Consider the following 15,579-nt stretch of genomic DNA (forward strand, 5'->3'; position numbering starts at 1 on the left):
GCCCAGGACACTGGGGTTGGGAGCGTCACTCTCTGGCGGCACCCTTATGCTTAGGGATCCCCTGTTTCCCTTAAACTTGCCGTCTGCTGACCCACGGACCACACACTTACTGGAGGTGGAGCAGGGCCCCCGTCCCGTGCTGGGCTTGTGGCGGGCGCGCACCGTCCTCCCGTCGGCGAAGCGGGCGGTGAAGCCAGTGAGGAACTTGCTCGGCTCGGATGTGAGCTGAGCCGTCAGAGGTGGCCCCGAGCCTCTCAGGCGCTGCTGGGCAGGGCTCCTACGCTGCCAGCTTTGGAGAATTTAGTTTTTTCCACCTGAGTGTTTCTCTCCCGGGACCGTGGGAGGGAGGTGCCCGGCAGAGCGAGGGGGAGCGGCAGCTGCTCGGCGCGGTCAGCTGCCGGGGCGGACGGGCGGCCGCGCCGTGCCGGTTCCGCGCTTCTCATCTGGGCAAGTGTGCCTAGCGCCTGGGGAGCTGGCTGCGCCGCCCCGCTAGCGCTGCCTGCGCTGAAACCTCTGCTCGTTGCTCACAGACTTGCAGGAGAATGAGACCGAAGAGCCCCCGAGGAGGCTGCTGGCACAGCGCCCAGTGCCCGGAGCGGCTCAAGAGCGTGGCCAGTGTGGGAACCAGGGCAAGGGTGCGGCTTTTGTAGGAGCCGTGCAGCGAGCCCCTCGCTTCTGCTGGATCTCAGATGAAAGCTTTAGGGGTTTGCCCTCCCCTCGAGCCTAGGGAACGGCTGTGGTTGGCACCAGGCTGGCACCAAGGTGTGAGCCGGCAGCAGGGAGTCTGCAGCGTGCTCTCTCTTTCGGTTTGCCTTTAACTTAGCGATCATTAATTTCACTGAGTGGCCTTTTAAATGCCTTGGCTGGCTCTTGGCTGGCTCTTCTCTCCACCAGGCTAAATACATCCCAGCTCCTGCTGGCTCTCCTTGGCTGCCCATCCTGGCCAACTCTTCAGGGACCTACTCTGATGCCATGGTTCCCACCTTGCCCACGTGCCACAGCAAGCATAGAGTCGCTGCTGCCAGGGTTGCTATCACTGGCACAGCTTCACAGTTTCCAATGCTTGTGGCCAGCACGGGTATGTCTTCTCTTGCCCGTGGGTCCAGGCTCACTGGTTTGAAGCATCTTGCTGTAGTCAGCAGCTTTGGTGCCCAGAAGGTAAGGCTGCAAAAGAAAAAACTCACCCCTTTTCCCAGGGGTGGTGGATTGAGCTTCTGGCACCACCTGACCTGAGCAACGGGAACCTGGAGCTGTTGGGTCTGGGAAAGACTGGAGTGGTAGAGGAGGACTCATCCAGGGCACTGGTCCCTGTGTTGGCCTGGGTCAGTGGGAACGTGTGTGATTTGTTCATAGGTGAGTCCATCCCAGGTGGGATCACATCTGCCTTCTACAGACTCGAGCCTTGGGAATGCAGTGAGCTGCTCTGGGGTTGGCAGCTGATGCCACTTGTGACAGTCACAGAGCTGTAGGGCTTTGGCATGGAGGGAGTGGAGGAGGAATGTGCTGCCTGGTGATGAATCTCATCTCATTTTGTCATTGAGGACAACAAGGCCTTTGTTGCAAAGATGTGGTGAAGGTGGATGGGAAGTTGGAAAAAGGTGGCCATGCTGTCATTTAAAGTGCTTTGTTTTCTGGGCTTGGCATTGGGCCAGGCAGGAGGAGGGTGCTCCACACCCCTCTGAATCAAAAGGCTGTAGGGAGCTGGGTTTGAGCTGCTTTCCAGACCTTTCCCCACTTTCCCCACTCACTCAGGTTCTCAGATGTCAGCATCTGCTGCCACTTGTCTGGCATGGGATTGCTCCCGGAGAAGGATGCCTAAGCCTTATACATGGCTGTGGCATTTAGGGTGCTCCTAAGGATCCAATCAGATTCTGTTGATAAGCTACTGCTACCTCTTGGGGTCTTGCTGGAATGTGGCTGAACTGGGATGTCTCCATAGGGAATTTCCACTCTGCCTGGACTGAAGCTCAGACACAGGTACTGTCAGCAGCTTGGGCTTGCAAGGCTCAGCCTGGTGCCCTGTGGCTCCTGGCGCTGCTGGGCTCACCCTGCCACCCACAGGGTGTTGGGCAGGGCAACATCAGTTCCTAGAGCACACCCACCTTGCCAGCATGGTGCACATGGTCAGATCCCTGGGACCTGCTTCATGCTCCTCAGGCTGGTGCCTCCCGTGGGCATGCTTTAGAACAGAGCTGCTGATAGCCCATGACACCTGTCCTCTCCAGCTCCACATCCTGCTGATTTGTGGTAGAAGAGCGAAGGCAAAGAGCAGGGCTGTGGAATGCATGGACATACCAGCTCTGGCCATCAGCATGCCATGGCAGGAAGAACCTCTCTGACACTGCCAGGGACCATGCCAAGCCCTTTTCCAGCCTGGTCAGAGCCTGTTTGTCCACTTTCATGCTTAAGTCCATCTTGTGGGCTCCCACCATATGTAGCATCTCTTTCCCAGAGAGTTCACAGCCTGTCAAAGGCTGTTGGTTAGCATCCCCTGAGCTCATGAAGGAGGTGATGAGGCTCAGCAGGTCTCCCCTGAGGAGTGTCTTGGCCCCCCCCCCATTTTCTTGTCGTCCTTCTCATTTCCAAACAGCACCAAGGTGAGCTTTATCCTCCTGCCTAGGAGCAGCAGGGGGTGTAAGCTGGGCTGTGTATGTGCATGTTTTGGTGGGGAAAGCTGTGGTGGTGGCTAACGAGCAGGTGAAACCGAGAGAGTGCAGGGGTAGGTTGGTGGGTCGAGGATCCCATTAACAACATCTCTGCTCCTTAACTCCCTTCCACTCCCTTCGAGTACATGATCCTGGCGACCATCATTGCCAACTGCATCGTGCTGGCCCTTGAGCAGCACCTCCCCGAGGATGACAAGACACCCATGTCACGGAGATTAGTGAGTACCCCACGTCTGTCCGTCTCTGCCTGGCATTTGGGCAGGGTCCAGTGGGTAAGGGGAGTCATCCTGTCCTGATAGCAAATTGCTTCTGGTTTTAGGGTGGTAGGGCAAGAGGTTTCCTTTGGGACCAGCTCCTCCAGTCTTCCTGAGGCTGCTGTCATGTACTCTTCCACTGAAAGAGTTCAGGAAGGCTTAGACTCCTTAAAAAGTGGGGTAGGGAAGGGGGACAGGCCAACTGAAGTGAGTCATAACCACCCTTTTTTGTTTCTGGGGTTGGTGCTGGCTAAGGAAGGGCTGGGAAAGCTCCCTAGGGGGGAGAGGCTGTGGCTGGGGAAGGTGGGGTGGGATGTGAGTTGGGTCAGGGTGAAATAGCTGGTGCTGTTTGCCCACTCTTCCCCTCTCTCTGCCAATGCCAGAGGGGCTGGAAGTAGATGATCTGCAAGGTCCCTTCCAACCCACCCTGTGACTCCCTGAGCCTCACCGTGTCACTGGTTTCCCTCCGGCAGGAGAAGACGGAGCCCTACTTCATTGGGATTTTCTGCTTCGAGGCTGGGATTAAGATCGTGGCTCTGGGGTTTGTTTTCCACAAGGGCTCCTACCTGCGCAACGGCTGGAACGTCATGGACTTCATCGTGGTCCTCAGCGGGTGAGTCGCAGCTTGGGCAGCTGCGCCTGCGGGCTCACCCCGGGGCGTGGGGCACGGCCCTGCTTAGCTGCTGTCGGTGGTGTTTCCTCATCCCAGTGAGGGAGGGGAGGATGAGGCTGGAGGCTCCTTGCCAGGCTGGATGGGTGGGCAGAGGCCAATGGGATGAGACTGAGCAAGGCCAAGTGCAGGGTTCTACACTTTGGCCACAACAACCCTAAGCAGTACTGCAGGCTGGGGCCAGAGTGGCTGAGAGCAGCCAGGCAGAGAGGTTGCTGGGGGTGCTGGGAGAGAGGAGCTGAAGCTGAGGCAGCAGTGCCCAGGTGGGCAGCAGAGCCAATGGCATCCTGGGCTGGCTCAGGAGCAGTGTGGGCAGCAGGACAAGGGAGGTTCTTCTGCCCCTGTGCTCAGCACTGCTCAGCCCATACCTTGAGTGCAGTTCTGGGCTCCTCAATTTAAGAGAGATGTTGAGGTGCTGGAATGATTCTGTGATTCTGTGGTCTGGTTGGTTGGGCAGGGCTGGGTGCTAGGTTGGACTGGATGAACTTGGAGGTCTCTTCCAACCTGCTTGATTCTATGATTCCTACGTTGGCTTTTCTGTGGGCTGCTGTTGGTTGTTTGAACATAGAAGGTTTCACTGAATGCAAAGAGAAACTTCCTTACAGTGAGGGTGACAGAGCCCTGGAGCAGCCTGCCCAGGGGGGTTGTGGAGTCTCCCTCTCCGGAGACTCTCAAAACCCACCTGGATGCTGTCCTGTATGAACTACTCCAGGTGGTCCTGCTTTTGGCAGAGGGGTTGGATCTCTGGAGGTGCCTTCCAGCCTCTAACATTCTGTGGTTCTTTTTCCTCATTGCATGAGGTCTGGCTCTAAAGAAGCCATGTGTAGCCTTACTCAGCTGGTGGCCTGGCATCTGTCACCCACCTGGGCACGGAGTGAGGGGAGGAGATAAGTAACCTCTGGAAGAGGTTTTGGTCGAACCCTACTATTGAAAGGAGGAAAATCTCTTCTCCTCTTGCCTTCCCAAGCACATCCTACCCTTGGCCTGGCACTGGGGATTTAGAAATGAGGTCTGAGTGGGGCTGCGCTCCCAGGCGATGCTCACTCAGCATCCCAGCATGCAGCAGTGGTGCTGGGAGCAGTAGCAGACAGCGTCACAGGCTCTGGTGGTGTCACCTGCCCGGGCTGTGGCCCAGATGCGAGTCCTGCTCGCGGTGCGATGGGCTGTGCTGCCGACGCAGGAACGAGCTGGCGTTAGCCAAGCGCTGGCAGTTGGCTCGAGGAGAACCCCCGCACCCGGCTGACCCTCCTGGGGGCCCTGCTCTGTGGGTGGCAGGACTGATGTCTGCCACCACTGAGGGACCCTGGAGGAGGAGTGCCTGGCTCGTGGCAGCTGTTTTTTGGGTGCTGATGGCAACACTTCGTTCAGAGGAGCTGCTCTGGTACATACAAACAGATGGTGTCTGAGCACTTCGTCAGCTCTGCCGGGTGCAGGGCAGCTGCAGGGCTGGCTGGGAGGGAAACTGAGGCATGGGAGCCAGGTGAGATACCTGGGCTGTCTCCTGTGTTGCTTGCTGCACAGTTCTGTCTGCTGGCTTGCAGTGCCAGCACCACATGGGACATGGGCACCTGTTTGGGCCTTGGGAGGAGGAGGGGGAATGCTGGGCCTGATGCTGCCAGAGATGTGGCTGTGATTGCTGCTTGTCCATTGCAGAGAGGTGTGGGTTGGGAATGTGTTTGACATGAGGCTTGCTGAGAGCATGACTGGGAACATTTTGACTCACTTGGTCCAGTGTGGACCTGGATGGCCTCACTGGGAGGTGGAGCCGTGTCTGGGGGTGCAGGCAAGGTGTCACGGTGTGCTGGTGGTGGGTGGTGATGGACGCCTCTTGGTGGGCAGCAAACAGGCTGCCTGTGGGTGCGGCACAGGATGCTGCTGGCTCTTCTGCATCTGCAAATTGTCTCTCAAGGGAGCTACACCCTCTCAAGGGTGTGCTTGGTGATGTGAGGAGAGCAACAAGGGACAGCAGCTGGGCTGGGCTAAGATGGTCCCATACCTGGTCACACCTCTGAGAACAGCGGGGAACATGTATCACCCTCAGCAGCAACAAGAGAGGAAGTCTTAGCCTCACTGTGCAGCTGCAGTGCTGGGTGCGTGGAAAGCAGGTGAATGACTTGGAAATGCCCATTGGTGTCTCCTGGCCTGGGCATCCTTTGGGGCTTGGGCCAAGAAGAAGCAGTGGGATGGCAGGGGAGGCTTACTGTGCACCTACCTCTCCATGCCCTCCCCACGGCTCTGGGCGAGCTGACTGTAACCAAGCCAGTGCTGAGTCAGCGCTCGGCAATTACTCACTCGCTAAACCCTGGCTAGCTCCTCTCAGTGCCGCGCTGGGCCGGGCCCCGTGCCAGGGAATCAATTGTCCATGAAGGACTGTTAGTGCCATGCCAGCCACCCTGCACGAGGTGCCCAGGTCCCCCTGACACCGCTGGTTATGGGACACAGCCCTCTGCGATCAGCTTTGTCTCTGTCACCTCCCATCTCCCAGAAATGCCTGGTTACACAGCAGCTGTCCCCAAGCAGTGCCAGTGCGTGCTGGCATGGGCTCACCAGGCTTCTGGGGCTAATTGTGCTGTGTGATGGGTGGAGAAGGCAGGAATCTACTCCTGGACCAGTTTTGGGGAGGACTGGGTCACTGAGGGCTCTGTTGGATCAGGTCATGAGCCGCTCTCCGCTGTTGAGCTCTTGGGTTTGCCTTGGGGCGCCGACAAAGCTGCCGTTCCTCTGCGCCATGGTTGCCCCTCCCTTGCAAGCCAGTCCTGCCTGTTTGATCTGCTGAACTACTGGTGAATTTCTTCAGCAAATAATCCTTGGCTGGCAAATGCCTTGCAAACAGCTTGTGGGAGAGGGTTTGCGCTTGGCGGCTGGCGCTGCGTCGGCTGCCTAAGGTAGGTAGTGAAGGCGGCGCGGGGGACGTGTGTGACCGCTGGGTTCAGGATCATCTTCAAGGGCTGAAGCATTTGCACTTGGTTATTGATGTGTGAGCGTCTGGACAGAGACTACCAAACTTGGGAGAATTAATAGTCATTGGGATCTCATTTCTGCTGAGCAAGTGGCAGCAGCTGTGGGGGAAGGGAGGTGTAGAGTAGTGCCCTCCCCAGGGTGTGCTGGCTGGGTTGGGATGCTGAAACATCCCACGGTGATGGACCAGAATGGATATCCATGTGAATAGGACCCACCCCCCGTGGGCTCAGAGAGAGCCAGCGTAATGCTTGCTGGTCATTGTCTCTACAGGAGTGCCACAGGGTATTACTTTCCCTTTCTGGACTTACCCGGTGGAAGAAGAGGCCCCACGGTTGCAGACACAGCCTTGGGCTTTCCACAGGCAGTGGGATTTCCTGGGCACGTTCTTCCTGGTGTAAATTAGCCTAATGAGGGGCTGCTGCCTACTGAGACCCTGTGGAGGAGTGGAAGGCACTTCTTTGGGTTCAACTGGTGTTTGCTTCTCCTGTCAGTAGATCCAGATGCTCAAGCTTCCACTGGGGAACTGAGAGTCAGGTTTGTAAGCCTGCTCTGTTTAGGGCCTGTGGTTTCCAAATCATCATTTCTGCCTGAAAAAAAACCTCTTCCACCCCAGTTAAAAATACTTGTATTCAAAAATGTGAGTAAGATACCTTAGCTTGCTCTGAGGCAGAGCCAGGGAGGGGAACATCTGTGTTTTCCCTGGGCTTTGGGGGTGTGATCTGGAAAAGGTTGCCCAGGAAGGTTGTGGATGCCCCTTCCCTGGAGGTGTTCAGGGCTAGGTTGGACAGGGCCTTGGGAAACCTGGTCTAGTGGAAGGTGCCTTTGCCCATGCCAGGGGAATTGGAACTAAATGAACTTTAAGGTCCCTTCCAAGCCAAACCATTCTAAGATTCAGTGATGTTTGCCTTGCCTAGAGCTGGACTTGTGACCTGCTCAGTGATGTGTGTCCTGGACCAAGGAAAAGGAAAACTGCTCAGAAATCAGGAGCTTGATGACCTCTTAGTTGGTGGTCCCAAGAGGATGAGGTCAAAGGACCTTCAGCCATCAGCATGCAGAGCATCTGCTCTTTGCTGCCCAGGTGCTATTAGTGTCAATGAACAGATGGTGAGGATCCTGATCCAGCCCCCTTTGTCCTTCACCATGTTTGAAGGAGTTCCTGGAACAAAAGGGGTTAAACTCCCTCTGCAAAATAGATCCAGGTGGGTGTGTGCTTCACACACTCCAGTGCCTGAGCATCATAGCACCACGCTGGCTTTTTTTATCGCAGTTGCAGCAGCAATACAATAACACTTTACGTGAGAGGGGAAGGGGTGGGGGCAGCACTCCTAACGGGGGGAAGGAGAGCAAAAGCCAAATGGAGCTGAAAAGGCCCTTGCCAAGCTGGTGCTGCTCAGGAGCTGGGGAAGCACCTGCTGCGAAACTGGGCTAAATACAGCGGGGTCACGGGAAGGAAGAGCTGGCATCAGGGCTGGTGGCTTTGGGGTTTTTTGGAGGCTCTAATAGCAGCTGCTACACCTGGATGCCTGCTCTGCAGCCCCTGGGGCACTGTGGGTTTCATTAAGGGATGTTGTGGGGTGGAGTGTGGCCAAGAGAAGGTAGGAGTGAATGGCTGCTGGTGGCGCCTGCAAGCCTGCCCTTAGCAAGCCCTGAGCCGACCAGACGGGCACCAGCCCGTGCTGGCAGAGGACAGCCTGGCTCTGCAAGCCTGCGTGGCTGGCCCAGACCTCAGAGTTCTCTCTGCAAAGGCAAGTGACAGTCCTGAGTCCAGCTTCTCCTCCTGACCTCCTGGTGAAATCCCACATGTGCTTGTGCCGTGATTTTTGGCTGTGGCTGGGGTGAAGCAGGAGAGTGCAGCTCCCAGGAGGCTGCTTCCCTCCTTGCTTCAGGTGTGCAGTGTGAGGATGAGGAGGGCAGGTTCTTGCTTGTTAAGGTGCTGCCTGGATTTTGGAATGATGACCTTGGCAGTTGCCTGATGTCCATTTCATAATCCCTCTGGGCTCCCCCATGGCAAGAATGAAGATATTTTGCCCTCTGAGATGTACTGCTCCTCACATGACTCAAGTTCTGAGTGTCTTAGGGGGTCTTTTTAGTCTCAGAGGTGCAGAAATGGAGAGGAGGTCTTTGAACAGGCACTGGCAGAAGCTCTGTGCAGGAGCAGGACAAGAGGAAATGGCCTCAAGTTGTGTTAAGGGAGGTTTATGTTGGACATTAGGAAAGAAATTCTTGACTGAAACAGACTGCCCAGGGGGTGATGGGAATGCCCAGGGAAGTGATGGAGTCTCCATCCCTGCAAGGATTGGAGGGTAGTGCTAGGGCTGGGGGGAGTGGAGCAAAACTAGAAGTGGGTAGATTCAGATTGGATGTTAGGAAGAGGTTCTTCACCACGAGGGTGGTGAGACACTGACTAGTGGTAGAAGCCCCATCCCTGGAGGGTTTTAAGACCGGGCTGGACATGGCTCTGAGCAACCTGAGATAGTGTGAGGTGTCCTTGCCCATGCACAGGGGTCAGAGCTAGATGAATCTTGAGGTCCCTTCCAAGCCTGACAGTTCTCTGATTCTATGACAAGATGTGTAGATGTGATGCTGAGGGATATGGTTCAGTGGTGACCTGACACTGCTGGATTATCAGCTGGGCTCAGTATCTTTATTGATCATCTGGACCAGGGGACTGAGTCCTGCATCAATAAGTTTGCAGATGGCACCAAGCTGTGGAGCTGTTGGAGGGTAGCAGAGCCCTGCAGAGGGACCTGGCCAGGCTGGATGGGTGGGCAAGGCCAATGGGATGAGACTGAACAAGGCCAAGGGCAGGGTTCTACACTTTGGCCACAACAACCCCAAACAACACTACAGGCTGGGGCCAGAGTGACTGGGAGCAGCCAGGCAAAGAGGTCTATCAGGACCTGGGTGTGCTGGGAGAGAGGAGCTGAAGATGAGCCAGCAGTGTGCCCAGGTGGGCAGCAGAGCCAATGGCATCCTGGGCTGGCTCAGGAGCAGTGTGGGCAGCAGGACAAGGGAGGTTCTTCTGCCCCTGTGCTCAGCACTGCTCAGGCCACACCTGGAGTGCTGTGTCCAGTTCTGGGCTCCTCCATTGCAGAGAGATGTTGAGGTGCTGGAAGGTGTCCAGAGCAAGGCAGCAAGGCTGGGGAGGGGCCTGGAGCACAGCCCTGTGAGGAGAGGCTGAGGGAGCTGGGGGGGTGCAGCCTGCAGCAGAGGAGGCTCAGGGCAGAGCTCATTGCTGCCTGCAGCTCCCTGCAGGGAGGCTGTAGCCAGGTGGGGTTGGGCTCTGCTGCCAGGCAAGCAGCAACAGAACAAGGGGACACAGTCTCAAGTTGTGCCAGGGGAGGTCTAGGCTGGATGTTAGGAGGAAGTTGTTGTCAGAGAGAGTGATTGGCATTGGAATGGGCTGCCCAGGGAGGTGGTGGAGTGGCTGTGCCTGGAGGTGTTGAAGCCAAGCCTGGCTGGGGCACTTAGTGCCATGGTCTGGTTGACTGGCCAGGGCTGGGTGCTAAGTTGGGCTGGCTGAGCTTGGAGCTCTCTTCCAAGCTGGCTGATTCTGTTCAGTGATCTTGGAGGTCTTTTCTAGGCAAAACAATTCTGTGATTCTGTCACACCAGAGACTTTTTAACCCCTTCCCTTCTTTTCCTTCCATGAGCAGTGCTGGTCTCCAACCTGATGTCTACCCTTTCTCCCACCCCCTTTCCAGCTCTTTGCTTCCAGGACCATCAGCAAAGTGTTTGGTCTCTCGTTTGGATGAATAATTAATTCCCCAGCTCTGTGAGTGATTCATGTGCCATATGCCACACAACAGGACGTGCCTGACATCGGCACCTGGTGCAAAGGGCAGCGCTGTTTCCCCGCCCCAGGAAGAGAATGGGATGAGTGACAGGGGCCCTGGGGGGACTCTGAGAAGGTGCACCCCCAGCTCTGGCTTTAGGGAGCGACAGGCACCCTGCCTCCCCCTTGCGCAGCATCTGGCCCGCGTGCTGCTCACGCGCTTCGCCCCGTCCTTCCCAGCTCCTCTTCCCTTTGTGGCTGGGAGTGAGTCAGTCCCTCCTACGTGGCTGCTAGTTCCCAGAGACATTGCCACCTCTCCCAGGCACCCCTCCACCCCATGTGGTCCCCAGGAGCTACTGTCACCGCCCTGACACCCTTACAGGGCTCCCAGACTGGGGTGGATCTCTCGTCCTCCCGCGGGAGCCTTAGGCTGAGCTGCAAAGTGCCTGTGGCTGTTCCTGGGTGCAGCTGTGGGCGAGGGTCTCCTGGGGTGCTCCTGCAGTAAGAGCCTGCCTCAGAGCATGGGGAGAGAGGCTGTTGTCCTCCACATCCTCACGTGGGAGGTAGTATCACCCAAGCTTGGTTGGATGTCCTTGGAGACCTGGATGTCTCCTCTGGCATGGATTCAGGCGGCTGCTGCTCTGGTACACGATTGCCTGGGCTGCAGGTTCAGCAGCCTCCCTGTAATGACTTCAGGTTTCCAGCAGGCCCCCTAATGTGCAAAGGCACTTTCACCAGCATCACCTGCATCTGCCATGGGGGTGTTGTAGGGGCCAGAGGTGGATGGAGGTGTGAGATCACAGGGTGCAGGTGGTTTGTGTCCTCAATGCACCAAAGCCTGGAGGCTTCTCTAGAAAGGGGGGCCCTTGTGGGGTCATTTCGGCCTCAAGATCAAAGGCTGGTGAAGGCAGATTTTGTTGTTTGTGCTCATCACATCTTGCAGGGAGATGTTAGTGGACCACTTGAGGGCTCTCCATGCTGCCCTGGGAGGTGGGATCAGCAGCTTTGCAGCACTGCCATCCGCCTGTGTCATGGCCCCAAAACCTAGAAAGAGAAAGCAAAGAGGGTGGAGGGTTTGAGGTTGCTCTGAACTGTGCTGAGCACAGGACCTGGACCCAGTGTCCCTGTCCCTTGGCATATCCAAAGCAGGACCCCACTACGTTTTGCTGGGGTGTCCTCAGAGTAGATGAGCTGATCCTCCTGGCCCTGCCTTGAGCAGGGTTTGGACCCTAGAGTACATTCTGCTCCTCATGGTGCTATCGGCAGCAAGGGCAGCAGTAAAGGGCAAGAGTGGGGTAAATCCATCAGGTAGCTCACTTTGTGTGTGCTGTTTGACCAGTCTATTAATTATGAAGTAGTCTCCATCACAGAGTCAGGTGGCAGTGCAAGCCTTCAGGGGCCTTTCCATTTAATTATAAATATTAATTTGTGCCTCAGCCAGCACCCTCCCTGCCCCAGATTTTGAGCTGAGATTAGTCTGTCTCAGCCCATCCCTTCCTCCCTCCAGCACACCCTGGAGCTGCCCTTTACTGGGACAGCTCGTCTGCATCTGCCTCTGCAGCAGTCCCTGAGGGAAATGGCTGAGGGGTGAGCAGCTTGGGATGAGGGGGAATGAATGCAAGGATTGATCTGATCCTGTTTTGGCTGAGGAGCTACAGGCCATGGTCTAGCAGTTGTGTACAGGGAGATGTTAGCTTATGGCTGGGCTTGATGACCTCAAGGTCTTTTCCAACCCAGTGTTTCTGTGATTTAGGGGTTTAGCCTTTGCTGGAGCTCCCCAGTGCAAAGTTCCTTGCAGCTGCCCAGGGAAGTGGTCAAATCACCACCCCTAGATGAGGAGGCTCAGGGCAGACCTCATTGCTGCCCACAACTACCTGCAGGGAGGCTGTACCCAGGTGGGGTTGGGCTCTGCTGCCAGACAACCACCAACAGAAGAAGGGCACACAGTCTCAAGTTGTGCCAGGGCAGGTCTAGGCTGGCTGTTAAGAGGAAGTTGTTGGCAGAGAGTGATTGGCATTGGAATGGGCTGCCCAGGGAGGTGGTGGAGTGGCTGTGGCTGGAGGTGTTGAAGCAAAGCCTGGCTGGGGCACTTAGTGCCATGGTCTGGTTGATTGGCCAGGGCTGGGTGCTAGATTGGCCTGGATGAGCTTGGAGGTCTCTTCCAACCTGGTTGATTCTATTTAAAAGTCAGCTGGATATGGTGCTCAAGCATATGGTGTAGTGTTGGCCCTGGTAGAGTTGGACTTGATCTTAAAGGTCTTTTCCAACCACAGAGATTCTGTGAGTCACTGTCCTAGGAGCTGTTTAAAAGCCACACAGAGTGGTGCTGAGGGACATGGTTTAGTGGTGACACAGCAGTGCTGGGTTAATATTTGGACTTGTGGTCTTTTCCAACTGAAATGATTCTATGACTACCGCCTGAGCTGTGTGAGCTGTCCCCGAGGGCTAAGGCTTCAAGGCTGCTGGTGATGGAGATGGGAGTGGGTGCAATGCACAACCGCTGGCATGGGCAGCACAGGCTTGGAGGGTGCTGCAACATGTGGTAGTGCCAGATTTGGTGCTGGGCTAAGTAAAAAGGCTTTGTGTGAGCAGGGCCATCCAGCTTCAGCCGTGGTTCATTCTGCCAAGTCCCAAAGAACAGATAGTGATTCTAAATCTCATTATTCCTTAGTTGCTTTGTCCCACTCTGGAAAAGAAACCCACAGGTGCAGCCCTTCAGCCAGAGGTGAGGGTAGGCACTTTGCTGCTGGAAGCTGGAGCAGTGCCTGAGGGGCTGAGCTTTGCTCCAGCTGAGCAGCCAGTCCCGAAGCCTGCTGGTGCTTTGGGCCTGGCAGGAGCTTGCCCTTAATTCAAGAGCCTGGAAATAAGTAAACTAAACCAATCCTCCCCGTTGCAAACACAATGCATTGGATTTCTTCTCTTCTCTTTCCCCCCAACAGCATGTTTTTGTCTGCTGGTGATTGCTCACTATTCAATTATGCTTTGGGGATTAGCATATATTTCCCATCCTGCCTCCCCTCTCATTTGCATTCTTCTCCTCTCTGCTGTCTTTTCCACCTGAAGTCTCTCTTCCCCCTTTCCTCCCAAGAAGTAAAACTAACCTCTTTGCCAGGGTGACCTATAAAAACGCCTTCACTTTTTTTCCCCTCCCCCCCCCCTTCCCTTCTCTTTTCCTCCGGTACATATGATGAAAAGCATGAGATCATTGGGATTTTTATAGCCCAATCTGGCAGCTTTTTTTCAGAGAACCTGGATGGTGAGATGTAATTTTAGTTTGGGTCCTTGCCTAAAAATAAAGAATAATTATTAGCACATCAGACGTGGATATTGTACGTGTTGGAAAAGGCTTTAAATTGTTCCACCGGCACCGGAGCTGCTGCTGCTCTGCATCAGCTCAGAGCTCTGCCACAGCCCCAGCCCCGGCTCTGCACCACGCATCCTGAGGAGCCGGAAGAGTCACAGGATGGTAGGACTTGGCAAGGATCTGAGATCAGCCCACCTGCCCTGCTAAAGCAGGGTTACCCACAGCAGCTCGCCCAGGATCACAGCGTCCAGGCAGGTTTGGAATCTCTTCAGAGAAGGAGACTCCACAACCTCTCTGGGCAGTCTGCCCCAGCATCCTCACAGCAAAGAAGATTCTTCTCCTGTCCAGACAACCTCCTGTGTTCCAGTTGCTCCTTAGGCTGTCACTGGACACCGCTGAATAGAGTCTGGGCCCATCCTCTTCCCTGCTGCTTTAGCTATTGATCAGCACTGATCAGATCCCTCCCATTGTGCTCTTCTCTGGGCTAACCAGCCCCATGTCTCTCAGCCCTTCCTCCTTGGAGAGACACTCCAATGCCCTCATCACCTTCGTAGCCTCCACTGGACTGTCTCCAGTGCTTCCCTGTCTGTCTTGACCTGGGAAAACCAGAAAGAAACCTTAACTAGTGACAACACATACATCAGAGCTGGGCTGTGCTGGGGGAGAGGGATTGGGCTGTGCTGGGTGAAGGAGACAGGACTGTGCTGGGGGAGAGGGACGGGGCTGTGCTGGGTGAAGGGGACAGGACTGTGCTGGGTGAAGGAGACAGGACTGTGCTGGGTGAGAGGGATTGGGCTGTGCTGGGTGAAGGGGACAGGACTGTGCTGGGTGAGAGGGATTGGGCTGTGCTGGGTGAAGGGGACAGGACTGTGCTGGGGGAGAGGGATTGGGCTGTGCTGGGTGAAGGGGACAGGACTGTGCTGGGTGAGAGGGATACCTTCCTGCACCAAACGAAAAAGAGAAAAGGGTTAGAAGGTTAATGAGGCATTGACAAGTGAGATGCTGGTGTCTGAAGCAAGAGGCTGTGTTTGGAGGGTTGTGTTTATGCTTAGCAGTAGCATGGTGGTGGTGTCTGTGTGCACCAGTAAAGCCTGGCTATCAGGGGGAGGTGCTGCCTGATGCTTAGAGCTGTGGAAGGGCTCGGGAAAGGCAGGTGGAAGCCATCCTTGTGTGCCTGGCAGCTTGTTTGTCTTTTTTTCCAGCCACTACAATTAGTCTAGAGATGGTCCAAGTATGCTTAGACCCTGCTCGGAGGCTCTGGGGGGCTTTGGTGCTCTAGGATGGGAGGGGTTGCTGGGAGCAGCTCCAGCAGCAGGTGCCCCCAGTGCACCCACCCTCGCGGTGCCTGCGAAGGGATGCGCAGGCAGCGGTTACGTAGTGGTGGCTCGTCTGGAGTGCAGCCACCTCACTTGGGTGATCCATCAGACTGAAAGAGCTGGGGCTGTGCAGTCTGCAGAAGAGGAGGCTCCCAGGTGACCTTCTTGTGGCCTTCCAGGATCTGAAGAGGACCTTCAAGAAAGCTGGGGAGGGACATTTTAGGCTGCCAGGGAGTGCCAGGACCTGGGGAAATGGAGCAAGGCTGGAGGTGGGGAGAGTGAGGCTGGAGGTGAGGAGGAAGTTGTTGAGCATGAGAGTGGTGAGAGCCTGGAATGGGTTGCCCAGGGAGGTGGTTGAGGCCCCATGGCTGGAAGTGTTTAAGGCCAGGCTGGCTGAGGCTGTGTGCAGCCTGCTCTAGGGTAGGGTGTCCCTGGGCATGGCAGGGGCTTTGGAACTGGCTGCTCCTTGTGGTCCCTTCCAACCCTGACTGGTTCTATGATCCCCCTTTCTTAAAGATCTCCTGATGTCCCTTGTCCCCCAGTGAGGATAAGGAGCATGTCACCTTGCCACAGAGGAGTCCCATTCTTAGCAGCTAATTTGGAGCACAGGGAAGAAGTGCCCTGAAATCGCCTG

The 15,579-nt window shown here is 56.0% G+C and overlaps 1 protein-coding gene across 6 annotated transcripts in view; it reads left to right on the forward strand.

Annotated features, from left to right (window-relative positions):
* The window catches only part of CACNA1E (calcium voltage-gated channel subunit alpha1 E), a 169,703-nt gene that overhangs the window by 60,331 nt on the left and 93,793 nt on the right, over window positions 1–15,579 (forward strand). For all 6 annotated transcript variants that reach the window (XM_064148192.1, XM_064148189.1, XM_064148188.1 and 3 more), the window contains exons 4-5: window positions 2,778–2,884; window positions 3,394–3,533. In XM_064148192.1, the coding sequence (XP_064004262.1) occupies window positions 2,778–2,884; window positions 3,394–3,533 (247 nt within the window). The remainder of the gene's footprint in view (window positions 1–2,777; window positions 2,885–3,393; window positions 3,534–15,579) is intronic.

The sequence above is a fragment of the Pogoniulus pusillus genome, chromosome 8 (assembly GCF_015220805.1).
Source record: "Pogoniulus pusillus isolate bPogPus1 chromosome 8, bPogPus1.pri, whole genome shotgun sequence".
In the NCBI taxonomy this organism is placed as follows: Eukaryota; Metazoa; Chordata; class Aves; order Piciformes; family Lybiidae; genus Pogoniulus; species Pogoniulus pusillus.